The 22,685-nt window shown below is 39.0% G+C and overlaps 1 protein-coding gene across 6 annotated transcripts in view; it reads left to right on the top strand.

Moving 5' to 3' along the window:
• Positions 1–22,685, top strand: part of ARHGEF7 (Rho guanine nucleotide exchange factor 7) — a 110,805-nt gene that overhangs the window by 61,371 nt on the left and 26,749 nt on the right. For all 6 annotated transcript variants that reach the window (XM_068678402.1, XM_068678386.1, XM_068678393.1 and 3 more), the window contains 6 exons: positions 3,962–4,084; positions 13,987–14,125; positions 15,011–15,070; positions 16,281–16,427; positions 18,311–18,397; positions 21,731–21,809. In XM_068678402.1, the coding sequence (XP_068534503.1) occupies positions 3,962–4,084; positions 13,987–14,125; positions 15,011–15,070; positions 16,281–16,427; positions 18,311–18,397; positions 21,731–21,809 (635 nt within the window). The remainder of the gene's footprint in view (positions 1–3,961; positions 4,085–13,986; positions 14,126–15,010; positions 15,071–16,280; positions 16,428–18,310; positions 18,398–21,730; positions 21,810–22,685) is intronic.

Below are 22,685 nucleotides of genomic sequence, written 5' to 3'. Positions count from 1 at the left end.
TGGTGGACTGCGAATAAATTGAATAGTGCCCCAGCTTGTGAAAATAATAGCTCAGAAAGCTGTGAAGCTTCTTCCTTATTTCAGCAGCTCTGTTAACTGTGAAGCCTTGGGAGATGATATAACCTAGTGCTGCTTTCGCAAACTGCATCCTTCAAAGTCATCAGCCACAGAGGTCCTGTAACCATTTTTGCAGACCTTCAGTTGTTCTTGAAGTTCTCAGCTACCAGCTTTAAGTTCAAGACATTCCTTGTATAATTCTGCAATTTTTTTTTTTTTTTTTTTTGTGGAAATGGAGAAGAACAGAAAATGCTGCCCAGATAATTAATTTTTTCCAGTTTTTGATCGACTCTGCAGGTGAACGTATAGGGACTAGGGACGTAGATGTCACTGTACAATGCTTTTCTGGTAACTGCAGCCAAGTGAGATTTAGACACAGCTGAATTCAACCTGGCAAAAAGGAAGCACACGTACAGCATGCAGTACTGATTACACCATTATCTACGTTTGCTGACTTTGTTAGCCTGTGTCAGAACTTGCCAGCTTCATCAGAGTTTCCACACCCTTTACCAGAACGTTGTAAAGGTCAGTAACATGAAGACTCAGGTAAACTTCTTCAGAGTGCACAGGATGTAATTAGTTATTCTGTAACGTCACTATTGCTTTGCTGGCTGCCGCTGTAGCTTTTAGTCCCGTTACGCTCACTGGCGTTGAGCAGGTTCTTAAAGTAAACGTGACTGAGCCACTAGGTCATTTCTTTCCTACTGTTCTCAGATGATTTTGTGATGGGAACCCACTCTAAGTCTGAGGAAATGTATCTGATAGCTACCAGCTCTAAGTCCACCAAACTGCTGATCTGTTTGAGAACGTAGGTGCCGTTGTATGACAATGGTGCCTGTACCGTGTGTACAACAGCAGAGGCTTTGTTACCATTCTTTAGTTCTGTAAATGAAATTAAAACGTGTCTTCAGCCTTTTTACAGCTGAAGTTATCAGCACTCTTTACATATATCTCTATAAAAATATACATAATACGTGTCTGTATATATACTTGTGATTCCTTTTTAATTAAGCTATCAAATATGAGGATATTACGGGGATGCCAACTTCAGAATCCATCATCAAACTGTGCTCTTCATGGAATTTGAAGGCATTAATTACCAGAAGGTTTATATGATGTGGTGACAGGCATTAAGCTGTTTTTCAGGCAGTTAAAGGAGATGCACACGAGTTATTAATTACCCCTGTGAAATTAGTAGAATACTCTCAACTAATGTGCGTAGTTAAAAGTCAAAGGGGATGAGTCGCCCCCCTTCATAAAGTCTGTTAATTATCTTAATTCAGCAAAGGATCTGGGGCATAAAGTTACAATGCGTGCGTAACATCTGAGAGAGCATAATGTCCATCTTTCATTCTCCTGAAAGAAGGGCAGGCTGAGGGGAGACAGATGTCTCCTTGATGCGAGCAGCCATAACTCACTCCTTTTCCCCAGGCGCCCCGCTATGAAGAGACAACTTAAGCGTTTGCAGCGATTGTTTCTTGGGGCCTCTGACTATTTAGGACTGAGCTGGATGCCCCCAGTACATCTTCAGTCTGAGGCTTGTGCTGTCTCTGTTGCTTGAAGAATGTGGTGTTAGCTCATGCTGACATTTCTTAAAGGAGGCTAGCTGCTAGATGGGAAATCCTGCTAGGGTGGCCCTGTGAATGGCCTTCCCTCTGTGCTGGGGAATGCCCTGTTGCTCCTGAAATGCCTCCAGAAGTGGCATTGTGTCAGAATTGAATCTTTTTTTCAAGGGATGTAATTACAGAGGATAAAGTACAGGCCCTAGCTTTTAACGTAAAGAGCCCTGACAGCATGGTCAGTGCATGGGGCATGGCGTGCCAGCTGCGTGTTCGGCTGTTGGTTTTGGGATACCTGCAGTGGTGGTGTTCTCAGATACGGAAACATCTTTCCCTTGCCTCTCAGCTTGAACATCTCTGCAGTCAGTTTCAATTTCCCAGAGTTTAGGTCTCCCCACACCATGCAGAGGGAGTGAACAGCCTATAGGACTTAATGGTTTGCAGTTTGGGGCCTGTTTCACGGGGGTGAACTTGTGAATTTTAACTACTGAATGAAGTGGAGGAGTGGGATGAAACAAATGTATTTCAGCAGGATCAGTAGAGGAGCAGCTGTCCTGAGAGCCCGAGCAGTTCTTTTGTGCTAGAGTTCACAGGAGCATCTTAAAAGGGAATGTACTGCACATTGATACTTAGAAATGTTATGAACGTGTTCAGGATGATAAGAAATTATTTTTTTTAACATAAAACCAATATTTTATCTGAGAGAATTGTTGGAACCAATGTCAGCATGACAGCACCTGCCTGTGCCAGCAGTGTGTCTGTTGGGTATGTACCGAGGACTCACCTAGCGTCAGAGCAGCGTGAAATACTGGAGTCAAGAGCAGTAACAAGTAACAGCAGCAAAAACTGCTGTTTGCTTTAGCCTGTTTGCAAGATGAGACAAAGACTTGCCATATTTATGTAAGGAAACAGTATTTGTACAAGAAACGGAAATATCTGAAGGAAGGAAAACATTTTGCCTCCTTGCTTATGTTGTACACGGGCTTTAGGTAAGGTATCATGGACAAACAGTCTAGGACTGCTGAAAACTTTGCCCTATCTTCTGGGTAAGTTCAGTGTGGGTTATGTGATCAGCTATTATTGGCTGTATAACCTGCTCTTGAAGGGGCTTAGTATTTAAAGTGGGGGTTGCTTGGTAGAAAACAGGATTTCACCTGTTCCAGCACCCTTTAGGTGATCTTGTTAGTCCATTTATTTTTGCTGTTTATACAGATGCAAAATCAGAGTTCAGGCTTTCTGCTGCTTGTACAGGTTCTCAGCTGGTGTCACACAGACATTGTCAGATATTTATAATCCTGAAATTTTCTTACTGCAACTACACAATTCTACTAAAATCTTTTCAAAATCACGCTGTGTACTCATTATTTTTCTTTCTGCTCCCATCACTTAATGTGGATAAAATGCATATGTAGCCTTTGGATAAACCTGGTCAAAACTGATTGTGTTCCTAAGACTGTGTAAAAGTAACCTTTTCTTCTAAATACTGATTCACTTGCTGAGTCATCTTTTTGTTTTGTTTTTTGTTTTTGGCCAGAGTAACTGAGGCCACTATTACTTATTTGACAAAAAAAACCTCTTATGCACAGAATTGTTTTTCGTAGGGCTAAAGTGAAAATTTCCTTCACTGTTTAGCAGATGTGGTTCATTCTGGCATGGAAGATGATAAAATGCAAGTTATAGAGAATATTTCTGTATCGGTGGTAGTGAAGCAGCATTTTTGCCCTGGTTGCAAATGAATATAAATGTGCTTTATGGTCCTTGAAAGGCAAGATGAATGATTGTGTAAAAGCTACCTGTAACTGCACTATAACTGGCTGTGCTATCAGGACTTAATATGGTACTTCCATTAATATTTTAAGCATGTTGTCTGTATTGGTGGAGGAGAGAGGGAGAGAATCCTATTGCTTACTCTGTCCTGTTTTGCCAAAGTGTTGAATGCTGATTTTGAGACTTGGCATAAGGTAAGTACGTGGGTAGGAACCAATAGGTACATTCACTAAAAATCAGTCTCCTGAACTGTGTGTTAGTTCTTGAAAAAGACTGACCAAATGAACGTCTTAGGCATGACATTGTATATATTCCTATGCTGTGATCATATAAGCAGGCCTGACAGATATAGGGCTGAAGCTGTAAAGGAAGAGAATGCTGTTTGCTGGTCAGTGACCATAGGAATCCAGCTGTTTGTTTATATGATTCATGTTATGTATATTATTTTTATATTACATGTTCGTATTTTTTAAAAAAGATACTCATTAAGAATATCCACTGCCTTGCCAGGATCTAATTTATTTCTTTGGTTTGTATTGCTGTAACTTCATCTTTATCTATTCTTCATCTATTCTTAGGTTGCCTGAAGCTCAGCAGAGGGTTGGAGGATGTTTTCTAAATCTGATGCCACAAATGAAAAGCTTATACCTTGCATACTGTGCCAATCATCCATCAGCAGTAAATGTTCTCACAGAACACAGGTATGTTTACCTTGTCGTCTGTAGTTTTTTTCTTCGTTTTTATTTATTTGAAACAAAAACCTCTGCACAAAGCTGTTCATGTAGTCATGACCAGCCCGTCACTTTTGACGGCTTCTTATCAACTGAGATAATTTTATCATTTATGGAGCACATGCTGGACTTTGGATATGCAAAACAAACTGTAGTTATTGTCATTTTCATTTTAAGAATGTCAGGATAAAGTCTACTAAAGTATGGGATAATAGACGTGATTACTAGAAAGCTTTTTATACAGTTGGCTGATTATAACTTGGCCCTGTAAAAGCCTGTGCATTTGTTAGTATGTACTGCATTTTGTAATGGTATACCCCTAGGTCAATTTTGAGTGATAGAGAGGAGTGTGAGCTTTTCAAGTTCACAAATTGCTATTTCCTGCATATAAGATGTGGGATTCTGAGTTAACCTTGCAGGGGTTGCACAGCTTTGGGACTGACCTCGAATTTACATAGAAGATCGCACTGAGGAAAGAGCGTCAAGGCCGGAATTTGATTTTTAAGTCTGCTAGCATAAAATTTCCCTATAAATTCTCCTGATGAGCACATGCTGCAGCAGCTGTTAGCTTGGTGCTGTTTGTCTGCCTATGGTGCAGGATGGAACCACGACCTTCTCTTTAAGGTTAGACAGAGGACAAATTCTAGCAGGATATCTGTTTTCTGCTTTTCCAGACTTTTTCTTGATGTTTTTCTTGATGTTCTTGATGTTATGGACCAAAGACAAGGTTCTTTGAATACGCTTCTCTTTGTTTTGGGAGAGTTAAGCATAATTGACTTGTTTTCTGTAATGTTAAGTTCTTCCAACTTGCATTTTATTTTAACAGCAACAGTTTATGGTGCATTTAGGACTCTTACTCATAATGGGATAAATCAAAAAGCTTCCAACTACTAAAGACTATGAACTACAGTTCAGGGATTGGAACTAGATGGTCTTTAAGGTCCCTTCCAACCTGAGCCATTCTATGAACTATCGCTTATGTTAATAAATCTCTTGTTCCCTTTGGAAAATAGAGCCACAAATTCACATTGCAATTTAGGCTGGAAGAAGGTATTTTTAGTCAGACACAATAACAAATTAAAGTTAAACAAGAGCAGAAGAAAAATAAAATCAAATTCCTCTGTGTTTTCTTTCAAATTGCCTGCCTTCAGTAACATTATCTGTAAATGCTAAAGTACTTAGGTGATTTAAGCCTACGGGTTTGTAATGCTCTTAGGTTTAGATTTAGTTGTTGTTTGTGCCTTTGTAGTCTTTCTGTACAGAGGTCTGGGATTTAATTTGTAGATGGGAGATGGTAAATGATAGCAAAGTGAACACCTACGTTTAAGATTTTGAGATATTTGTAAAGAATTATGTGGATTTTCAGAACTCTTGGAAAGCAGAGGGAACAGGTATGTCTGGGAAACGGCGATTAAGAGTATGAGAGAGGAAAGTGAATTGTTTTGCAAATAGGGAAGAGAAATATTTCATCTCTTCTGTGTTGCTTTGGGCATTGTTTGTCCTTAGCAAAATTCAGCTTCTGGTCTGTAAAGTCAGCCTGCTGTCAAGCCCTGCTGGAGTCAATATAAGCATCATAGAGCAATTAAGTAATTCAGATGTGGGAGTAGGTTCAAAGCAATTGCATTGTTCATAAGAGATAGCTCAAGGGGAGATAAGTTCTGATAAACAGCTTTCTGTTTAATGCTATTGTCTTGTAAGGCATGAGTCAACAGAAGTGAATCCTGTTTTTTTAAATTACCCCTATTTTATTATTCTAAGCCCTTCGGTTTTGCTGAATGCCGTTGCTGTAGGTAGCAAGTGGCTCAACTGAGAATTCTGCTTCAGGCAGCTGCCTTGAAGAAATGGCAAAGTGGCTTTGAGCAATTCCAAGCCTTTTTGTCTCAGAATACAAGAAACCTTTTAATTATGGTATTTTAAATGTAGAGAAAAAGTCACTTTTGCTTGTATGCACTGATTAAGGACATGGGGAAAAGGAAAACACTCAGAACTGTCTCCTTGTTTCATTAGTTGAAATGGTTTTATTATGTAAAAGCATCTCTCATAAACTTTAATGTGAAAATTACTGTGAGCTTTGAGGATTGTCGTGACTGCAGTAGTAAGAAAACGACCACGTTGCAGTTAACACTAGATCAGTCTTGAAATGAGATTTCTTCATAGTTCTCAAAGATTGGTTTAGACGCCCAAGAAATTGTGATGATGTGTTGGCTGTTTGTGGTATAGTTATGTGCTTTAATACCAACGGGTATAGATTTGAGCATCAAGTTTCTAACAGCTGCACTTCTCAGTAGCCTCTTAGAGTGAGGAAAATGGAACAGTCTTGAGTGGTTTGGATTAGAGCATAAATTCTTACTGTCTACATCAGATTATTTCTTGCCATGAATTCTGTGCACTTTGTAAACTGACAACGTGCCTTAGCTGTGCTTCTGAAATGTGTTTGTCAAAAAGAACTAGCAGGTAATTTTTAAGTCAGGTTCTTATATCATAAAATTAGTAGTCTCTGCAGTTTATTAAGTTTGCTTGCTTTTCAAAGGTAATTGGCTATTGTTTTGAAGCATTAACTGTGCTATTTCTTTAGCCAGTTGGATCACTGTAACATCAAAATTACTGTAAGCCATCATCTGGCTTGATGGAATATTACAGACACAATATTTTTCATTTTCTGAAAAATCAGGCATGCTCTTTGAGTACCTGTTTTAAGAGGTCCTTGCTACCCGGTAAAGAGTCTGTACATATACTTAAAAAACTGATGATCCTAAATTATTCAGAATTATTTTGAACTTGTATTGAAAAGCCTTTTTTGATTAGGAGTTCTGTAAAATTGATTTTTCATTAGTGGTACTTGAGATTGGCTGAAGATTTAGGAGGGGCATTCAGTGGGAATGTGACTTTTCCCCCATGCCACTCACTCAGTGTGAATGCCAGCCTGATGTTTCCTGTTTCTGTTCTGTCATGTGTAAAAGCAACATGGGTAGTTTTACTCAGTTAGTACAAAATACAGCATGTGCATATGTATATGTGTATGGCATGTACGTATATATTCATGTGTGCATAAATAAAAATACACAGGGTGGAAGGTGTTGATTTTAGTATTACTGCATGAATGAGCTTTTTAATTTTTAAATGTTCAAAGTCACAAACATCTTTAATTTCCTTAAGTTAACTGTTTATAGATATTCACTTTAGTAGTTCAACTATTAAGAGACTTCCATGAGTATGCAGAAATGGGAATAAAACCTTGTACAGCCCATACAGGAGTTCAGGTTCCAGAGCTAAGTGTTTTTTGAGGTTGTATTTGGGTCTCACAATAAGAACAACAGCAAAAATCTTCTGCTGTGTTATTTCTTTTATGTTTGGAGCATTGTGAGCAGGTGGTCTTACCCAATTCCAGTCATGTCACTCTAGAGCTGCTACTCAGCATCATTTCTCCAGTTTTGTACGATTTGAAATTTTGTAGGCTCTTTTTGTTTGAGGAACTGGGTCGGAGCTGTTGCATGTTTTTTATTTTTATTTTTTCCAGACCTAAAATTCTTCCAGTTTGAGAGACACTCAAGGAAAAATGATGATTATTTAATGTACTTAGGTCTGTCACCTTGTTTTATAATCATGTCTTAAGCCACTTGCTAGAGCTTAAGAGATGGAGCTCACCAGGTGCAGCTGGGTGGTGACTCTTGCAGAGATCAGCGTTTTGTTTATTTCCATCACTGTCTCTTGGCTCATTCTCCACGGTCCCTTCTCCAATTGTGGCTGTAGTGCCACTGTATGTGATCCCTATTTTCTTTACTTCATTCTCTAACCGTCACACCTCTTTGGCAGTGTTGTATGAGCTTTCAGTCCCATAGTTCTGCTTGAAGATCCCAGTTCAAGTCCAAGGGTAGATGATCCAATGCAATAATCTTGTATTATTTTTGGAGAGAATTGTGCAGTACTGTCTCAAGGGCATAGCATTTAGTTGAAGCAGCGTTGTTTGCCATTTGAGATTCTGATCATAGAAGTATGCTTGCCTTCCAGTAAGAGAAGAAACAGGATGAACAACCTCAGGCATGAAAGAAAGAATTTTCCTCAAACCAATTTAAGAAACAAAAACCAAACAGTTGGATACAAAGGACAGAAATGGATAATTGCAGAAGAGTAAGGAGTCTCAGGAACTTGAGATGGTATTACCCCTGGCATCAGAACAGACATCAGAAGCTGTAAAGTTCAGTGCAAGAGGAAAGTCCAGCAAAGAAAAAGAAGAGGTAGCAGCTAGGACTGGGAATGTATGTAGGTTATATCCAAAATGACAAGGGAAAAGATAATTTAAGTATAGAACTACCTGAAAGGTGGATACCAATGAGGGGGGAGGTGGTCTAAAAGTCAGTGGGGTGTTGAGCTCTTAAAAAACACAGGGTATAGACCCAATTGTAATCAGTATTAAATATGTAATTACTGGGGGGTGGGAGACCTTTCAGCTTTTTGACTTTTATTTAAAATAAACGTAGCGTTGTTTGAACAACATGTAAGAAAAATGTTTCTAAAAGAAACTAATTTCTTCAAAAAGAAGCCAAAAATCAGTAATGTTGGTTGCTTTTGTTTTGCAAAACAAGTGTTGAGCCAGTTTTCAGCTGGAAGAATAGCTGGAAGCTATTTGCAAAACTTCACTTATTCAAATATTACTCTTGCTAGATCCTTCAGCTTTCTTAGATAACGTATCCCCAGCATGTTCTGCATTTGCATCACTGACCTAGCAGTCTGGATAAAGTTTCTGGAGCTGAAACATTACAATTACTCTGAGTAACTGGAGCGTGGAATACAGATCAGCTTGAGTCAGAAAACCCTTTGTGCCTCCCCCACTTCTGTGCATCCCTGAGCCTGCAAGTGTGCAGGCTGATGTCATACGCAGAGCAGCAGTCCCCGAGTGAGCAGCTCGCCTGGGAAGGTTAGCACTAGGAAACTCAAAGCTGCAGTCGAGGGGTTGCTGAGCCAAGCTGTGCCACAACGCTCTCAAAATGCGGTGCCTGTGTGCAGTCCTCAGACCCCTCAGCAGCGATAGCTCCTGCTCCATCTATTACAAACAGAGACCTACTTCAGAAGTGTAAGTTGTGCTTTCAAATATACATTTTAGTTCTTGAAAATGTTTTCCTCGAGTTTAAATGACTTCTTTTTTTTTTTTTTGCTTTCTGTTACTGTAGGCACATCTGAACTTGTTTTCTTCCCTCTCCCCAGCCTGACTTGCAGCTTTTAGAGGCAGCTGCTCTAAGAAAGATTTGAATATGTTAATATGGCTTAAAGACATTTTTTGTAGTGACTTCTAAAATAACTTTTGCTGTGAACTAACGTTAGTTTGAAGAAGAGGGAGAACTCTTCAGCTAGGGATTTTGTGGGTAAATGAAGCACAGTGCTTTTGTATGCTTCTCTGCTTTTTATTCTGTAAAATGACACAAGTAGTGAATTGAAATCTCATCTGCTTCTTTCTAAAAAGATATTTATGTAGCCAGTTGTGACTGAGTTGATGTTTTAACTGTTCAAAATTTTTTTCTGTTTAAGCAAATCAATATATATTTTTCTATTAAAAAAAACAAACTTACAGTTTAGCTTTGGGTCAGAGCTTTATTTTAGCATATATTCTGACTTGCCTGGTTGAAATTGTGACATGAAAGAGCCATTGTCTTTGTCAAAGCAGCTGTGCTCTTAAGCTAACAACAGGGATTTTTTTTAAGCTGCTATTAATTAAGAAACAGTTGTGAACTGTTGTCATATTCAAACAGTGTTCTAACCCACCCGTGTTGTATTGAATTAAACCTTTCCATTACGTTTGTATTTGTCCTTCATGAATAAATGAAGGACATTTACTTTAGCTCAAAGTAATGTCCTTTTTGCCAAATACTTCTGTTTTCAAGGCTGTGGAGTTGGCAGGTTGGTTTACCTTGGGCAGTCTGGTAGCAGGGGCCGCACCACAACGCTGCTTGAACAATATTTTTGCTCCTATTGTGTTCAGAGTGTGTGTGCCTGTGTTCGTCCTGGAGTTTGAACAAGCCAGCGTGTCAAAACTTGTCAGGGCGACATATAGGAGCGTATGAAAGAAAACATTGTCCTCCTGGGAACGTTGGGAGGAAAACTACGTAATTCAGTTTTAATTGCACCGATTAACGCCGCGCTGTGTAAAGGGCTTCCTGATGATGCCATTGTTAAACGTGTTTCTCAGGACGTTGTGTACACTTCAAGAGAGCCGTGGTTTAAACTTGCTCTGTGGGTTCTCACACTGTGATTAAGTGAAACCCAGGAGATAATCAACAAAGTGTCCTATGGTGGAGAGCAGCCCTGGCTGGCAACTGCTGCGACCTTGCGTAAGGATGGAGCATTTTCAGTTTAAAAAAAAAAAAAAAAAAGGAAAAAATAGTTTCTTTATTTTGTCAGGTTGCAAAGTAGTGGATTCTCTGCAGCGAGCTTTCCCCTGTTTTCTGACACATCTGTTTCACAATGCCAGGCTCGGGAAGAAAAGGAACGGAGGTGATGAAAAATCAGCAACGTGAATGTGGGTGAAGTGGATTTGGTAACCACAATGTTCCTCCTGTTGTGGAGGGATTAGATAATAAAATAATTAAAAGGAGAAAACAAATGCATTGTGTTAGGGGATAGCTCAGCAAATGCCACTTCTGTAACGCAGTTGTGTGCACACAGCAGCATGGGGATGGCCAAAGTAATTAGGGACGGGGGTTTTTGTGTCTTTGCAACCGAAAGCTGAAAATCAGCATTGCTGAGAACAATGTTGAATTGAAATGGCCTGCGGTATTCATGGTTGGCATGTAGCGTGAAGCATACTGGCGTTTCGGAGAAGAAAAGTTGTGTGGACGTGCATGGGTTGTGCTGCCTGAAATGGGAAAGGGTGAGAGATAACGAGGAAGGAAATAGTTCCTACAGTTCGGCTGTAGGGGCTGCGTGTCTGGCTGAAGTAAACAATGCAAAGAATGAATGTTTCCTTCCTATTAGTTCTTGTAGCACTACCTGTAGTGTCTGGCACTGAAAAAAGGGCCTTCACCTCTGAGCTTTGCTAAACCCTGCTGGAAACAGTCACATCCCCTGAGCAGATCCCCTTAGCTGCGCCCCTCCCCTGGCACAACCTGAGGCCATTCCCTCCGGTCCTGTCACTGGTTACCTGTGAGAAGAGGCCAACCCCAGCTCCCCACACCTTCCTTTCAGGTAGCTACAGAGAGCAATGAGGTCTTCCCTCAGCCTTCTCCTCTCCAGACCAAACACCCCCAGTTCCCTCAGCTGCCCCTCACAGGCCTTGTGCTCCAGGCCCCTCACAAGCTTCATAGCCCTGCTCTGGACACGCTCCAGGGCCTCGATGCCCTTATTGTAGTGAGGGGCCCAAATTAGTCGAAATCCTGGATGAACAACTAGCTGGTAACACTGCAAACCAACCTAAGTGTGAGCAGAAAGCCTTAGTTCGTGAAGGTGCCACCAGAATCAGTCATCATTTTGTGAAATTGATGCGATTTTTATGCAGACTGTTCATAAGAAAGCTTAAGGCAAATAAGTCTTGTGGATCCAGATATTCAGCAGGCAGCTTTTCTTATTAAATCAAACCCAAAGCCAGGAAAGTACTCAGGCTTATCTGTGTTGCTTTATAATGATTTTCCACACAATTTACTGTAGGAGGTTTTTCAATGAGTTTCAATTCTGGCTAAAAGCTGACCGTGTCACGGACTGGTTTTGGGAGGCCTGGAGTTGCTGATAGAGGCTGCCTTAGAGGGGTGGGGAAGGGAGGTCTGCCTCCTGGAGCTGTGATGTTCACAAGTGTGTCAAACCCTTCCCTCTGCGTCTTCATGATGCAAAGCAGGTGTTGGGAAACTCCTTCCCATCTGCTTCCTTCACTGTGCTGCTCCAGAACAGCAGAAGCACACGTGTGCTCTGAGAAGGGCCTGGGCCTAGTGTGAAATGCTCTGGAAGAGGTGGTGTTAAGGTTATGCCCTCCCTGGCAATACAGAAGCAGTATTGGATCTAATTAAACCACCTAGCTAATGTGAAGATAAGTAAAAAATTGGAGTTATCTGCATGGAGAAGTGTCTTCTGTTCTGTGAACGTGGGGAAACCAGGAGGAGAAACGTCTGGGTGGGCCAATGGGTGAAGTGCTTGCGTGAGGTGGGAAAGATTCAGTTCGTGTCCTTGGCTTGCTTTCTTCATCTGTCTGGGCAAATGGCAGTAGTAAAGTGTAAGTTACCCTGAAATCAGAAGGGATAGAGTGGGTGGACAGGCAGGGTCTCTTTTGCCTTAATTTGTGATTTTATATAGCACACCTCACTGATACACACCAGAACACATTTGTTGAAGTTAATAGCAGTGTTCTTTTTACAGATCAAATTTGCTTTCACTTCTGCATGTAAAATATGACACTATTTCCAAAGTTTGGAGGTACTTGCTCTTTCCAAAATGTTACCTAGGTTTAGATTTTTGTTAATGGGGCCATAATATACAAGTAAGTATTCCTCCTTTCTTGGTTTTTGATGTTTTACTGTTCCTGAAAATACCAAATCTAGTGTCTGGCAGAAGCTGCCTTTGAAAAATGAGACTGTCAACAACCAGGGAAGTGAAAAATATTGTAAGTCATGGCTTTTGGGGGCATACTGCTGTTAATCAGCTGAAAGTAAAGATTTCTGGCATAACTTAACATGGAATTTGTGTGTCACATGAGAATATAACAATTGCTCAAACCATGAACAACCTCATCTGCAGATGTCTAGGATGGCATAGGTTGAATGCAAAAAAGATTTTACTAAGTGGCTTTCTGAGTTTTCTTTATTTAGACTTTGTCTTCAGGATCACATGTACTTCTGCAACACGTGCATTTTAAAGCCTGGAAATAAGCCCAGGTGCTGCTGGGCTTCCTTTCCCTAAAGACGAGGCTGATTTTATTCCTGGCCATTTAAACTCTTAAATCTCATCCTGGACCTTACTTTTCTGAAATCTTTGGTTTTTAAGGAAGCTGAGAATGTAGATATTGTAAGTTTCCTTGATAGCAAAGTCAGCACAAATTCCTATGGTGTTCTGCTGCCTTTTAATGGAGTTCATGGGGCAAGCTGAAGGGCTGTGCAGTGTTCCTGGACGTGATCCAAGTATGAGAAGCTGTGGGTAAGGGATGTAGCAGTTCATGATACTTGGAGCGTGTGGGTTTCTTACACCAACCTTGTTGTCAAAACAAGCGTGTTGTATAATTATACCCTCTGTGAAACCCTGGCTCCTGTGAGGATAGACTGCACACCAATTACTTCTGCTGTGGTCTGCCATTTGTGTGGCTGCTGGTTAGTCAGTCAGTAACTCCTGGGATGCGTGATACGAGGTCGTTAAGTGCCTAAGTGTGGGAGGAAGAAGGTTTTGAAACACTCTGTGCCTTCGCATTAGTGCTTGCCACCTTAAAAACAGCAGTGCCCACCTGACTGAATGCAGAGCTGTTCTCTAGTTTACTCCTGGGAATTACCTTTTTAAGCCACCTCTGAGGTCAGATGTCTTTTTACTAGAATAAAGAGGTAAGTAATAAAATATTGTGCAAAGGCTTGATTCTGTAACTCTTGCTTGAATGGGGTAGCATTTAGGAGCTGTCTCTGATCATCATTTACCTAGAGTGGTGGGTGCAATTCCATTTCTGTTCTCTGGATTAATAGTGGACCCATTATCCCAACAAATGTCTTTCTAGATTAAACAAAATACAGGAGCAAACTGATGTCAGCACTTATGTTGTGCTTAATTTTGATTTGACTTATGTGATAAATTTATTTGGCCTTTTTGTTTTACTGGCAGAAGTCATTGCAGGTGGAAGCCTGAAGTGAAGAATCTAACACAATTCTAATTGTCTCGATAATTTGATGTTAATTTGCTTAAATATCTTATGTGCACAGTGAGGAGCTAGGAGAATTCATGGAGATGAAAGGTGCCAACAGCCCTGGGATCCTTGTACTGACCACAGGCCTCAGCAAACCTTTTATGCGTCTGGATAAATACCCCACGTTACTCAAAGAACTTGAAAGGCACATGGAGGTATATCTTATCAGCATTTATGTTCCAGCTTAATGATGATTTGACAACAATTATTTTAAAGGTACATGTCAAACATGACGGGACCCAAAATTACCTTTGTTTCCTCTTCCTTCAGCCTCCTGAAATACAGGCTGCAATAGTTTAAGACGGTGCAGTAAACTTCCTGCAAAAGCTAAATGTTCACGGTAAAGCTAGCCAGAGAAGCTAACCTTCACTCCTAGAACAGCCTTGCACGGACTTTGGTTGACTCGATGTTGAGTTCATCTCCTGCACACAACTTGAGGCTACTTTATCTTGTAGGAGTGCTGCTTCCCATCTTAGGACCTCAACCTGTTGGACACTTCACCTTGACTTCTACTGCACACTGTCCCAGAATGATCTTTCCCATGGGGGAAGGTGTTTGAGGAGCTACTGTTTCTGCATTTGTGTTTTATAGGTTAGATTTGTGGGGTGTGAAGGAGGGAGAGAAATAGAAGGCATATGGGTCTTCGTTGTGTCACATGGTTTGTCAGTCAGTGACAAGACATACTAATCTGGAAGGAATGTGGTTTTTGTGACAAGGAAAGGTAACATGCCAAATAAAACCCTCTAAAATGAATGCTTTCCTATTAGGATTTCAAGTTGGAAAGCAATTTCTTATCCAATAGTTCCTGTAAAATTTCCTTGGCTCTATTTTAGGCATAAATAGCAAAGTTGTAAATGGCATTTTACTTTTTACAAGACAGACAACCAATTCTTGATGTAAGAGTAAGACGGCTGTGAAAAGAGAGATCTAAAAGCTTTTATTTTATAGGATTATTTGTATTTAGTTAAGCCTCTAAATACTTTGTTGCTATTTTTACTAGAACTAAATCTTTTATTCTGTGCTTTTCCCCTTGCTTTTAGGATTATCATCCGGATCGTCCAGATATTCAAAAATCCATGACTGCCTTCAAAAATCTTTCTGTAAGAGTGATAAAAGATAATGTGTATTTTTTCAGTATAGTGTTCTCTAATTTCATCTCTATCCATTGCTTTTAAAACGTGAAGCTTTTTTGTACACTTTGGTATAAGAAATTTTTGTGAAACTTCTTTTGAGCCCTGCAGTTTATGGGCAGAACTAAGGATTGCAAGCTGCGGGGGAGTTACAGCAAATAGACTATTGACAGAAAAGCCTTGCAAGCATTCTGCAATTCTCAGTCTGCCCTCTCACTTGTGCTTTATTTTCCTTTCTGTGAGCACACACATGACTAGTGACCTAAAGAAGGGCCACAATGCTTGACTATATTAAAAAAAAAAAATAAATTCTGAAGTGCATTTGTTTTAGTGGAATAGTGGTAGAGTTGAGGGAGAAAGGATGAAAAGGGAAGCACAAGATAAACTCTAAAGATAGGAACTTTCAGTAATAATCAAGGGGATAAGCCTGATTTGAACGAATGGTCTGTCTTTTTTTCTTAACTAAAAAAAAAGTGCAACTGCAGCAGGCATATGTTTAATGTATTTTAAGTGAGAATTAAATTAATGTTTTGTGTTTCCTGCTGGAAGTGCATGCTGCTGGTAACCTGTAATTTTTTTTATATTTTAAAGCAGGAATTTATTGTTACCTGTGTTCAGAAGATGTTTGGGGTTTCCCCATTCAGTTGAGTACTTCACAAATGAGAGACAATAATCCTGAAAAACTGAAGTGAGATGATTACAGCTAGTAGGGCAGGTTGGCAAGAAATGTAATAAAAATAGGAGCACGTGGTTAGACAGTGTTTGCACAAATGACATGGCAGTTTTTACTGAATAAGAATATGCTTTGCACGTAGTGGTTTGTACTTAAGACGGCTGTGTTACTGTTTTCTGCTCTAGCCAAGCTGTTTGTCTTAAAAGAACAAAAACGTGAAATGTAAAGAAAAAGGAAATTTGAGGAATGGGATTTCTCAACTATAGTTTTCTCAAACTATAAATTTGTAATTGAAGTCAGTGTATTGAAAAGAAAAGTAATAGGGAAGATAGCAAAACTAGTTTTATAAGAAATACTGGTAATGGTCATCTAAATGAAAATGCCTCAAATTGGCTACTGTCTTCTGTTTGCTACATTGAAAACAGTAAATACAACTGTAGTGCTATTTCTACCCTTAACCATATTGATGGAGTTGATAGAGATGATATTTTTGCCTATGTTTGCTAGGCACAATGTCAAGAAGTACGGAAACGGAAAGAACTTGAACTACAAATATTAACAGAAGCAATCCGCTGTTGGGAGGGAGAAGATATTAAAACACTTGGCAATGTAATTTACATGTCCCAGGTCATGATTCAGTGTGCTGGAAGTGAGGTAAGGCAGTTCTTATCTTTACTGTCAGTCTGTCTTTCCCTATTGTAATCATAATTATACATATATATATATGTATATACATATATGTATATATATATATATATATATACACACACATAAAATCATGTAGCACAACATAATATAAATTTTGTAGCAGAAATAACATTTTGAGATACTAATCTAGAATAGAATCTTTTTCCCACTTTTTTAAGGCTTTTATTAAAAAATAGGGAAAAAGCAAATGAAGATGGATGGTCTAATCTGTAAAACTTACTGAAACATGGCCAATATAAGACTTGAAAAATGATCTTACAATGTTTTTAGGTCTGTTTTTGAAGTGCATAATTAAACAAGTTTTTCCATATGTAGTTATATTACAGGATCATTTCACAAATGATTATAACACTTAAATAACAAGAGTTGTACTGTAAGGTGCCTGAGGTTTATTTTGCCCTAACTGTTTTGGGAACTTTGCAGAGGTAGTACATTTTTGAAATACAGGTTTGAAAAAATCAATGGTTTTGGAGAAATGGACTAAGAGGAGACGTGAAAAAAGACAATGGTGATGTTGCAAAGTATGAGTGATTTTTAAAGAAAAAAAATCCTACTAGAGATAACATTCTAAAAGATTTTTAAAGCAAGTGTTAACAAAAGAGAAATGTATACAGGTTACTGGCGTGTTTTTACTGTAGGCTGTTCTCCTGTATAATCAACTTCGAAGTTGTTGGGGGTTTTTGAATTGCAACCTCATTCAATTTCCTTCTGTAGAACAAAGATTTCAATGCATATCAGGAAAGACAAAAATGTTTCTGCAACTGAGTAGTTTAAAATTCATCACCTGTTGATTTTTAAAAATTTTTAAATTTTGTAAGGTGTTTAAATAAACTTATTTGACTAAGTTAGATTCAGTAGAATTCATAGTGCATCTTCTGCAGCTGCCTTTTGTCTTAAAAATAAAGCTACCACAATCTTTCATTCTGATTAAAATGTCAGTATAATAGACTTCTAGTTTCCACATATATTACGACATTGCTTTTTGACTAGATATCTAATAGTTTAATTTTGCAAAAGCAATTGTTTTAGCTTTTTTAAATGATGTTGACATTTGTAAAGACCTACTGAAAAACAAAAACATTCGAACTTGGTAAGGACCTGTATTGTATTGCAAAGATGTTTGGAATTGAGACAGTGACTTTGAGAACGGATATATTTGTCATTAAAATAAAAGCTTTATATGTTAATGCTTTCTTTTAAGTGTTCATCTATACCAGTTGATTGAGTAAATTTTCTCCTCTTACCATAGAAGTACTTCTCAAAACAGAAAACTAAAGACAACCTCACAAGTGAAACCAGAATACTAAAAACAGAACAAAATATTTTCATTGAATATGAGCGTTATTACTTTTCTTTCATAATCTTTTGCTAATTCAGAACATAATCTGACATAATAGAAAAAAGTGATGTCTCCAATTTAAGAGACACTAAGTCTTGACATTACAGTAACAGCATCCATCCATGCTATATTAACAGATATATCTAGTATGTGATTTTGGCTTTGCTAAAGTCACTGAAACTGTCATCAAATTAAACACCATCTGGGTGAAATACTGGCCTTAAAATTTCCTTTTAAGAAATAAAGCTCTACTCTCCAGGAAAGAGTTATAGGCATGTATTACTGGAAATTTTGAAATAGAAAACTAAATAATCCAAACTCCTTTTACATTTATGAAGGCTTAATTTTGCTAGAGAGGAATGCTTGTGGAATAACTATAGAGTTGTAACATTGTTGATAGTTTTTAATAATATCCAATATAAGAAGTGGGGAGGGAGCTTGTGATGTTGTATTTACTTTTTCATTTTCTTTTTTTTTTTTTTTTTTAAAGGAAAAGAATGAAAGGTATCTTCTTCTCTTCCCTAACATCTTGCTTATGTTGTCTGCCAGCCCGAGAATGAGTGGGTTTATCTATCAGGTAAAGTAATATATGTACATATGTGTATAAATGCTGGGAGTGTTTTTTCCCAAATGTTTCATAGAAAACTTGGAAGGATTATTAAAATTTTGTGTTTACAAAGGGAAAAGGTAATTTCTGCAGTGAGAACTGTTTTCCTGTTTTATGAAGCCTAGAAGCTTGCATTTGACTTTTTTGCAGCTGACAACTTCTGTGACCGTCAGCAAGACATTTTTGCACCTCTGTCCTTCTCGGTATTAGCTAATGAGAGGAAGAATTAATAGCTTTTTAGAGCTACATATGAAAAGGATTCTGTTGTGCAGGCTCATTCTGACTGCTGCTTCAGTCTTACCAAAATTACACAGGACTCTAAGCTCTCAGTGGTGCGAGTTAGGCTGAGTTACCATCTAGTTCTTTAGGTGCATCTGCGAATCAGCAGAGCACTTCTGACATGAGTCTTCTAGTTTTTCCTCTTTACTGACTCTTGAGTCACAGTGTTGGAGTGATCTCAGGGCTTACCAACTGAATTTCCTCTGGATGAAGCTGAACTGGAAGGCATGCTCCAAAAGTACACTTGATCTGCTTCAAGTACTCATTGCCACTTAGTCCATGGCACCAACCTAGAGCTAGCCCAATGTACTAACACCTGAAACACATATGCTGTGACCTTCGGGCCTTCAGCACCACCGGATATTTCACTTCACAAATCCATTACTTGTTCCAGGCCTTTAAGCACTGTAGCGTGTTTTCTAGCTGAGTACTTGCTCTTGCAATCTGACTGTAGCTCCAAAGACCTCCTAGAAGGTGAAGTTAGAGCCAGTGATTACTCCACGAGTTTCTGAAATTTTTGTAAACGTTCAAATCTGGCTGTGTGATTCCGACATCACAGTAAAACAACCAAAAGCAAGGGAAAACAAAACAAAAATTCTAAAAGGTGGCCCGAGATCCCACCTGCTTTAAGTACTTTTGTAAATCATTCTTTCAAGCATTCTGTTCTTTTCTCTCAAGTAGTGATTCATCTGCCACAAAGGAATGCTAAAGGTTTATAATTCAGGGTTCTTACGCAGTTGGCTACATCCAGTCACAAACTGTGTGACTCAAATTCATGTTCGGATTCATGATAGGATTTATCTAAGACGTGTAGGTCAAATACATAATCAAGCTTCTTTTATCTTTGTGCTGCTCTTAATAACTTTTAGCTGGTGCTTTATCCTGATGTGGATGGAAAAAGATACTAGGAAAGGCAGGTGAGTGCCAGATCCCAAGTGTCACAGCCATAATTCCTGATGACGGAAGGTGCTTCTAGTACAAAGGCAACTGAGTGGAAGTTTAGTGCGTTAACAAACAACACAAAATTAAACAATGAATCTGTCAGGCTTAATTCTGCTTTCCTACTTTTAAACTGCATATACTTTCTTCCTTCTCCTGCCCATCTTGTCCCTCAGGTGGATGTCATTGTTCAATGAATAAGCAATTTTCTGTGCACTTGTCTTCAGGTTCTGCTCAGGATGTTCACAGCGCTTTCTTAGTGTTTACTGCCCAACCCCCTGTTCAATACAAAATTATTGATTTCTTTGTAAGTTCTAATGTGATTTTCCTGACGCTATGAACTTCTCAAATCCTAATGTCTGCATTTTCACAGCAAGGCAGAATTATTTCATTACTTTTTATGTCTGAGACTGTGGCTTCGAGCTGTGTGGGGAATACATAGCACGTGCTGTCTGGATCTTTGTTTTGAGGTTCTTGCCTCAGAAGTGGGATGTGGGCAGATGGTGATGCAGCTCCCTCGGTCATTCCAAGAGAAAAGATGTCCTTGAAAGCAGCATCTTTACATGCCTCTTTTCCTGCCTGGTGCATGTCTACAAACAGGGAGAAAGGAGCATTTCCTGATCCTTGCAGTTTAGGTATAAGCTGCAGTTGCTTCATGTTGCAGTACATCCTCATGTATGTCTGAATATTCAAGTTATCAGCAGGCTTCAGGCATTCTAGTTCATAGTGCTGCTATTTACCGCATACTGTAATGGTTTAGGGGGGGAGTACATTTAGCCAGAGTTGTAGTTGTGAAGGGTACAAACTATATTTTACATGGGAGCTTCACAATTTTCACAATTGTTTCTTGAAAGAAGGGGAATGCAAGTGGTTCCTGAGTTTATTTCAATTTTCTGTGTTTTGCTGACTTTGTACTTTTTGTCTCCATGTGACTCAGGTGATCTTTGTTCTCCATCACCAACCTTTTGCCTGGTGTGTCCCCATGTTCCCTTTGCACCTATGTCAGCATTTCCTGCACCTCACGTACAGCGTGGCTGTATGCTCTGTTATTTATGATTTAGAAAAACAGGATTTTAGGCTGCATTGTTTCTCTCATCAGAGAAACTGTTGCAAGGAAACTTTATTTTTGGCATCTTGGACTTCAGCATACTCTGTGCATACAGAATACTAAGTAGTTTTAGTTCAGCTTACAAGAAGCCTTTGTCCATCCGGTAGTCATTTAAATAAAATAAAATAAAATCCCCTCCATTGGAGCCAAAATTCCTGAGTACATAGGATTTGCACTTCTGCCAGCATGTGCTGAATAGTGTTTCTGTGCAGAAGAATACAGGATCTGTCTTAAAAGAACTTTTATTAAAGTTGCATTTTTGGTAAAGCCTTTCATCCTGGCAATATTACATCTTATCTGTTCTTCTGTGGTTCGAAATGGACAAAAAGTTATCCTAAACTGACTTTTTTTTCCAGACTGCTTGGGCTTAAAATGAGATTAGGTTTTCTTCTGCAAAACTAATGTTTTTCTGAAACTTCAGAAACTTTGAAGGTGTTTTTACTGCTTTTGTTCTTTTTCCCCAAATACTTGAGAGTGAATTTTGTAGTGGTAGGGATGTCAGATGTAAGTCTTCAGTATAATTGAAGGATTTGTTTAATGAAATCTTCCTTTCTAAATGTACCACAAACCTTGTTTTGAGAGCTAATCAATCAGTTTGCAAACAGATATGGTTTAAGATCAGTCACCATTACCTCTAATCATGGAATGTGGATGACCCTGAACATCTCAGTTCCCAGAATTTGAGGCTATGATGAATAACCACTCCTATGTTCATATGGATTTGTAGGCTGCCCAGATATCAAATAGTCTCATTAAAATCACAGATCTCATTTGTAGAAGTTGGGCATTAAAACTTGCATTGCAAGGTGTCTGCTTGGATTTTAAAATATTTTAAACCCATCAGTGTGTTGTGTATGCATCTTTAGCAATATATTTTATGTGCATGAGTTCATTCAGAGTTCGAAATTACATATTCTTTACTTGGTAATGGTTTTGTGTGTTTTGGATTTAATTTGTGTGTTGTTTTTTTTTCTCAGGGAAAACTGCCAATGACCGGAATGACTATCACAAAGCTAGAAGACAGTGAAAACCATAAAAATGCATTTGAAATATCAGGTATTGTCTGGAAATACTTCTATTTGCTATTTAATGTTTCAATATCAGATGTTTTGTCTAAATATTTTTCATTCTGAGGGTGACTGAGCATTTATCACAGGTTTCCCAGAGGTTGTGGAGCTTCTATGCTTGGAGATACTTAAGAGACTTAAGAGCTGTCTTGACATGGTCTTGGGCAACCAGCTGTGGGTGGCCTGCTTGAGCAGGGGTGTTGGACAAGGTGACCTCTAGAGGTCCCTTCCAGTCTCCTCAGCCATCTTGTGATTTTACAGATTTGGTAAGGCATCTACACAGAGCCTCATGTGAAAAATTGCTTTTTACTGCTAGCGTTAAGCAGTTAACAAACTGCCTTTGTATGGGGTTCATCCCTAGATTTCTGCCTTTTAATTAAGGCACTAGCCTTGGAAAAGGTCCTTTATTGGTGAAGCAATTCAGACTGTGCTACTCTCTGGAAGAAAGGGAATTTCAGACAGTCCAGAAGAGCTTTAATCAAGAGCTTTCCTTTAGAAATAAATGGTCAGTCTCTTTACTGAGAGACTGTTAGCAGCTCTGCTAATCATGCTTGCAGCTGTGCTTTCTTTAGGTATATTCTCTCTGGAAAGTAGTTTGTTTCAGCATGTAACTTAATTTTGAAGAACAGTTCCTGATGTCAGAATCCTAGGAAGACACACTGGGAGAAGGATCTACATGATGGAGGTTTATACCTTCATTTTTTTCTTGGATCCATTCTGCCCCCAAGCAGGTTGCATTTCAATAAAGTAATTTTGAGGCTCTCAGGTGGCAGGTAGAGGGGGAAAAAGCTGTTGATGTTGCTTGTTCTTCTGAGATAATAGCTCCAAAGCTGATCTCAGATAAGGAATTTGATGGGTTAAAATG

Source organism: Anas acuta, chromosome 1 (assembly GCF_963932015.1).
Source record: "Anas acuta chromosome 1, bAnaAcu1.1, whole genome shotgun sequence".
NCBI classification, from domain to species: domain Eukaryota; kingdom Metazoa; phylum Chordata; class Aves; order Anseriformes; family Anatidae; genus Anas; species Anas acuta.
This window is presented reverse-complemented; position numbering and strand designations above follow the sequence as displayed.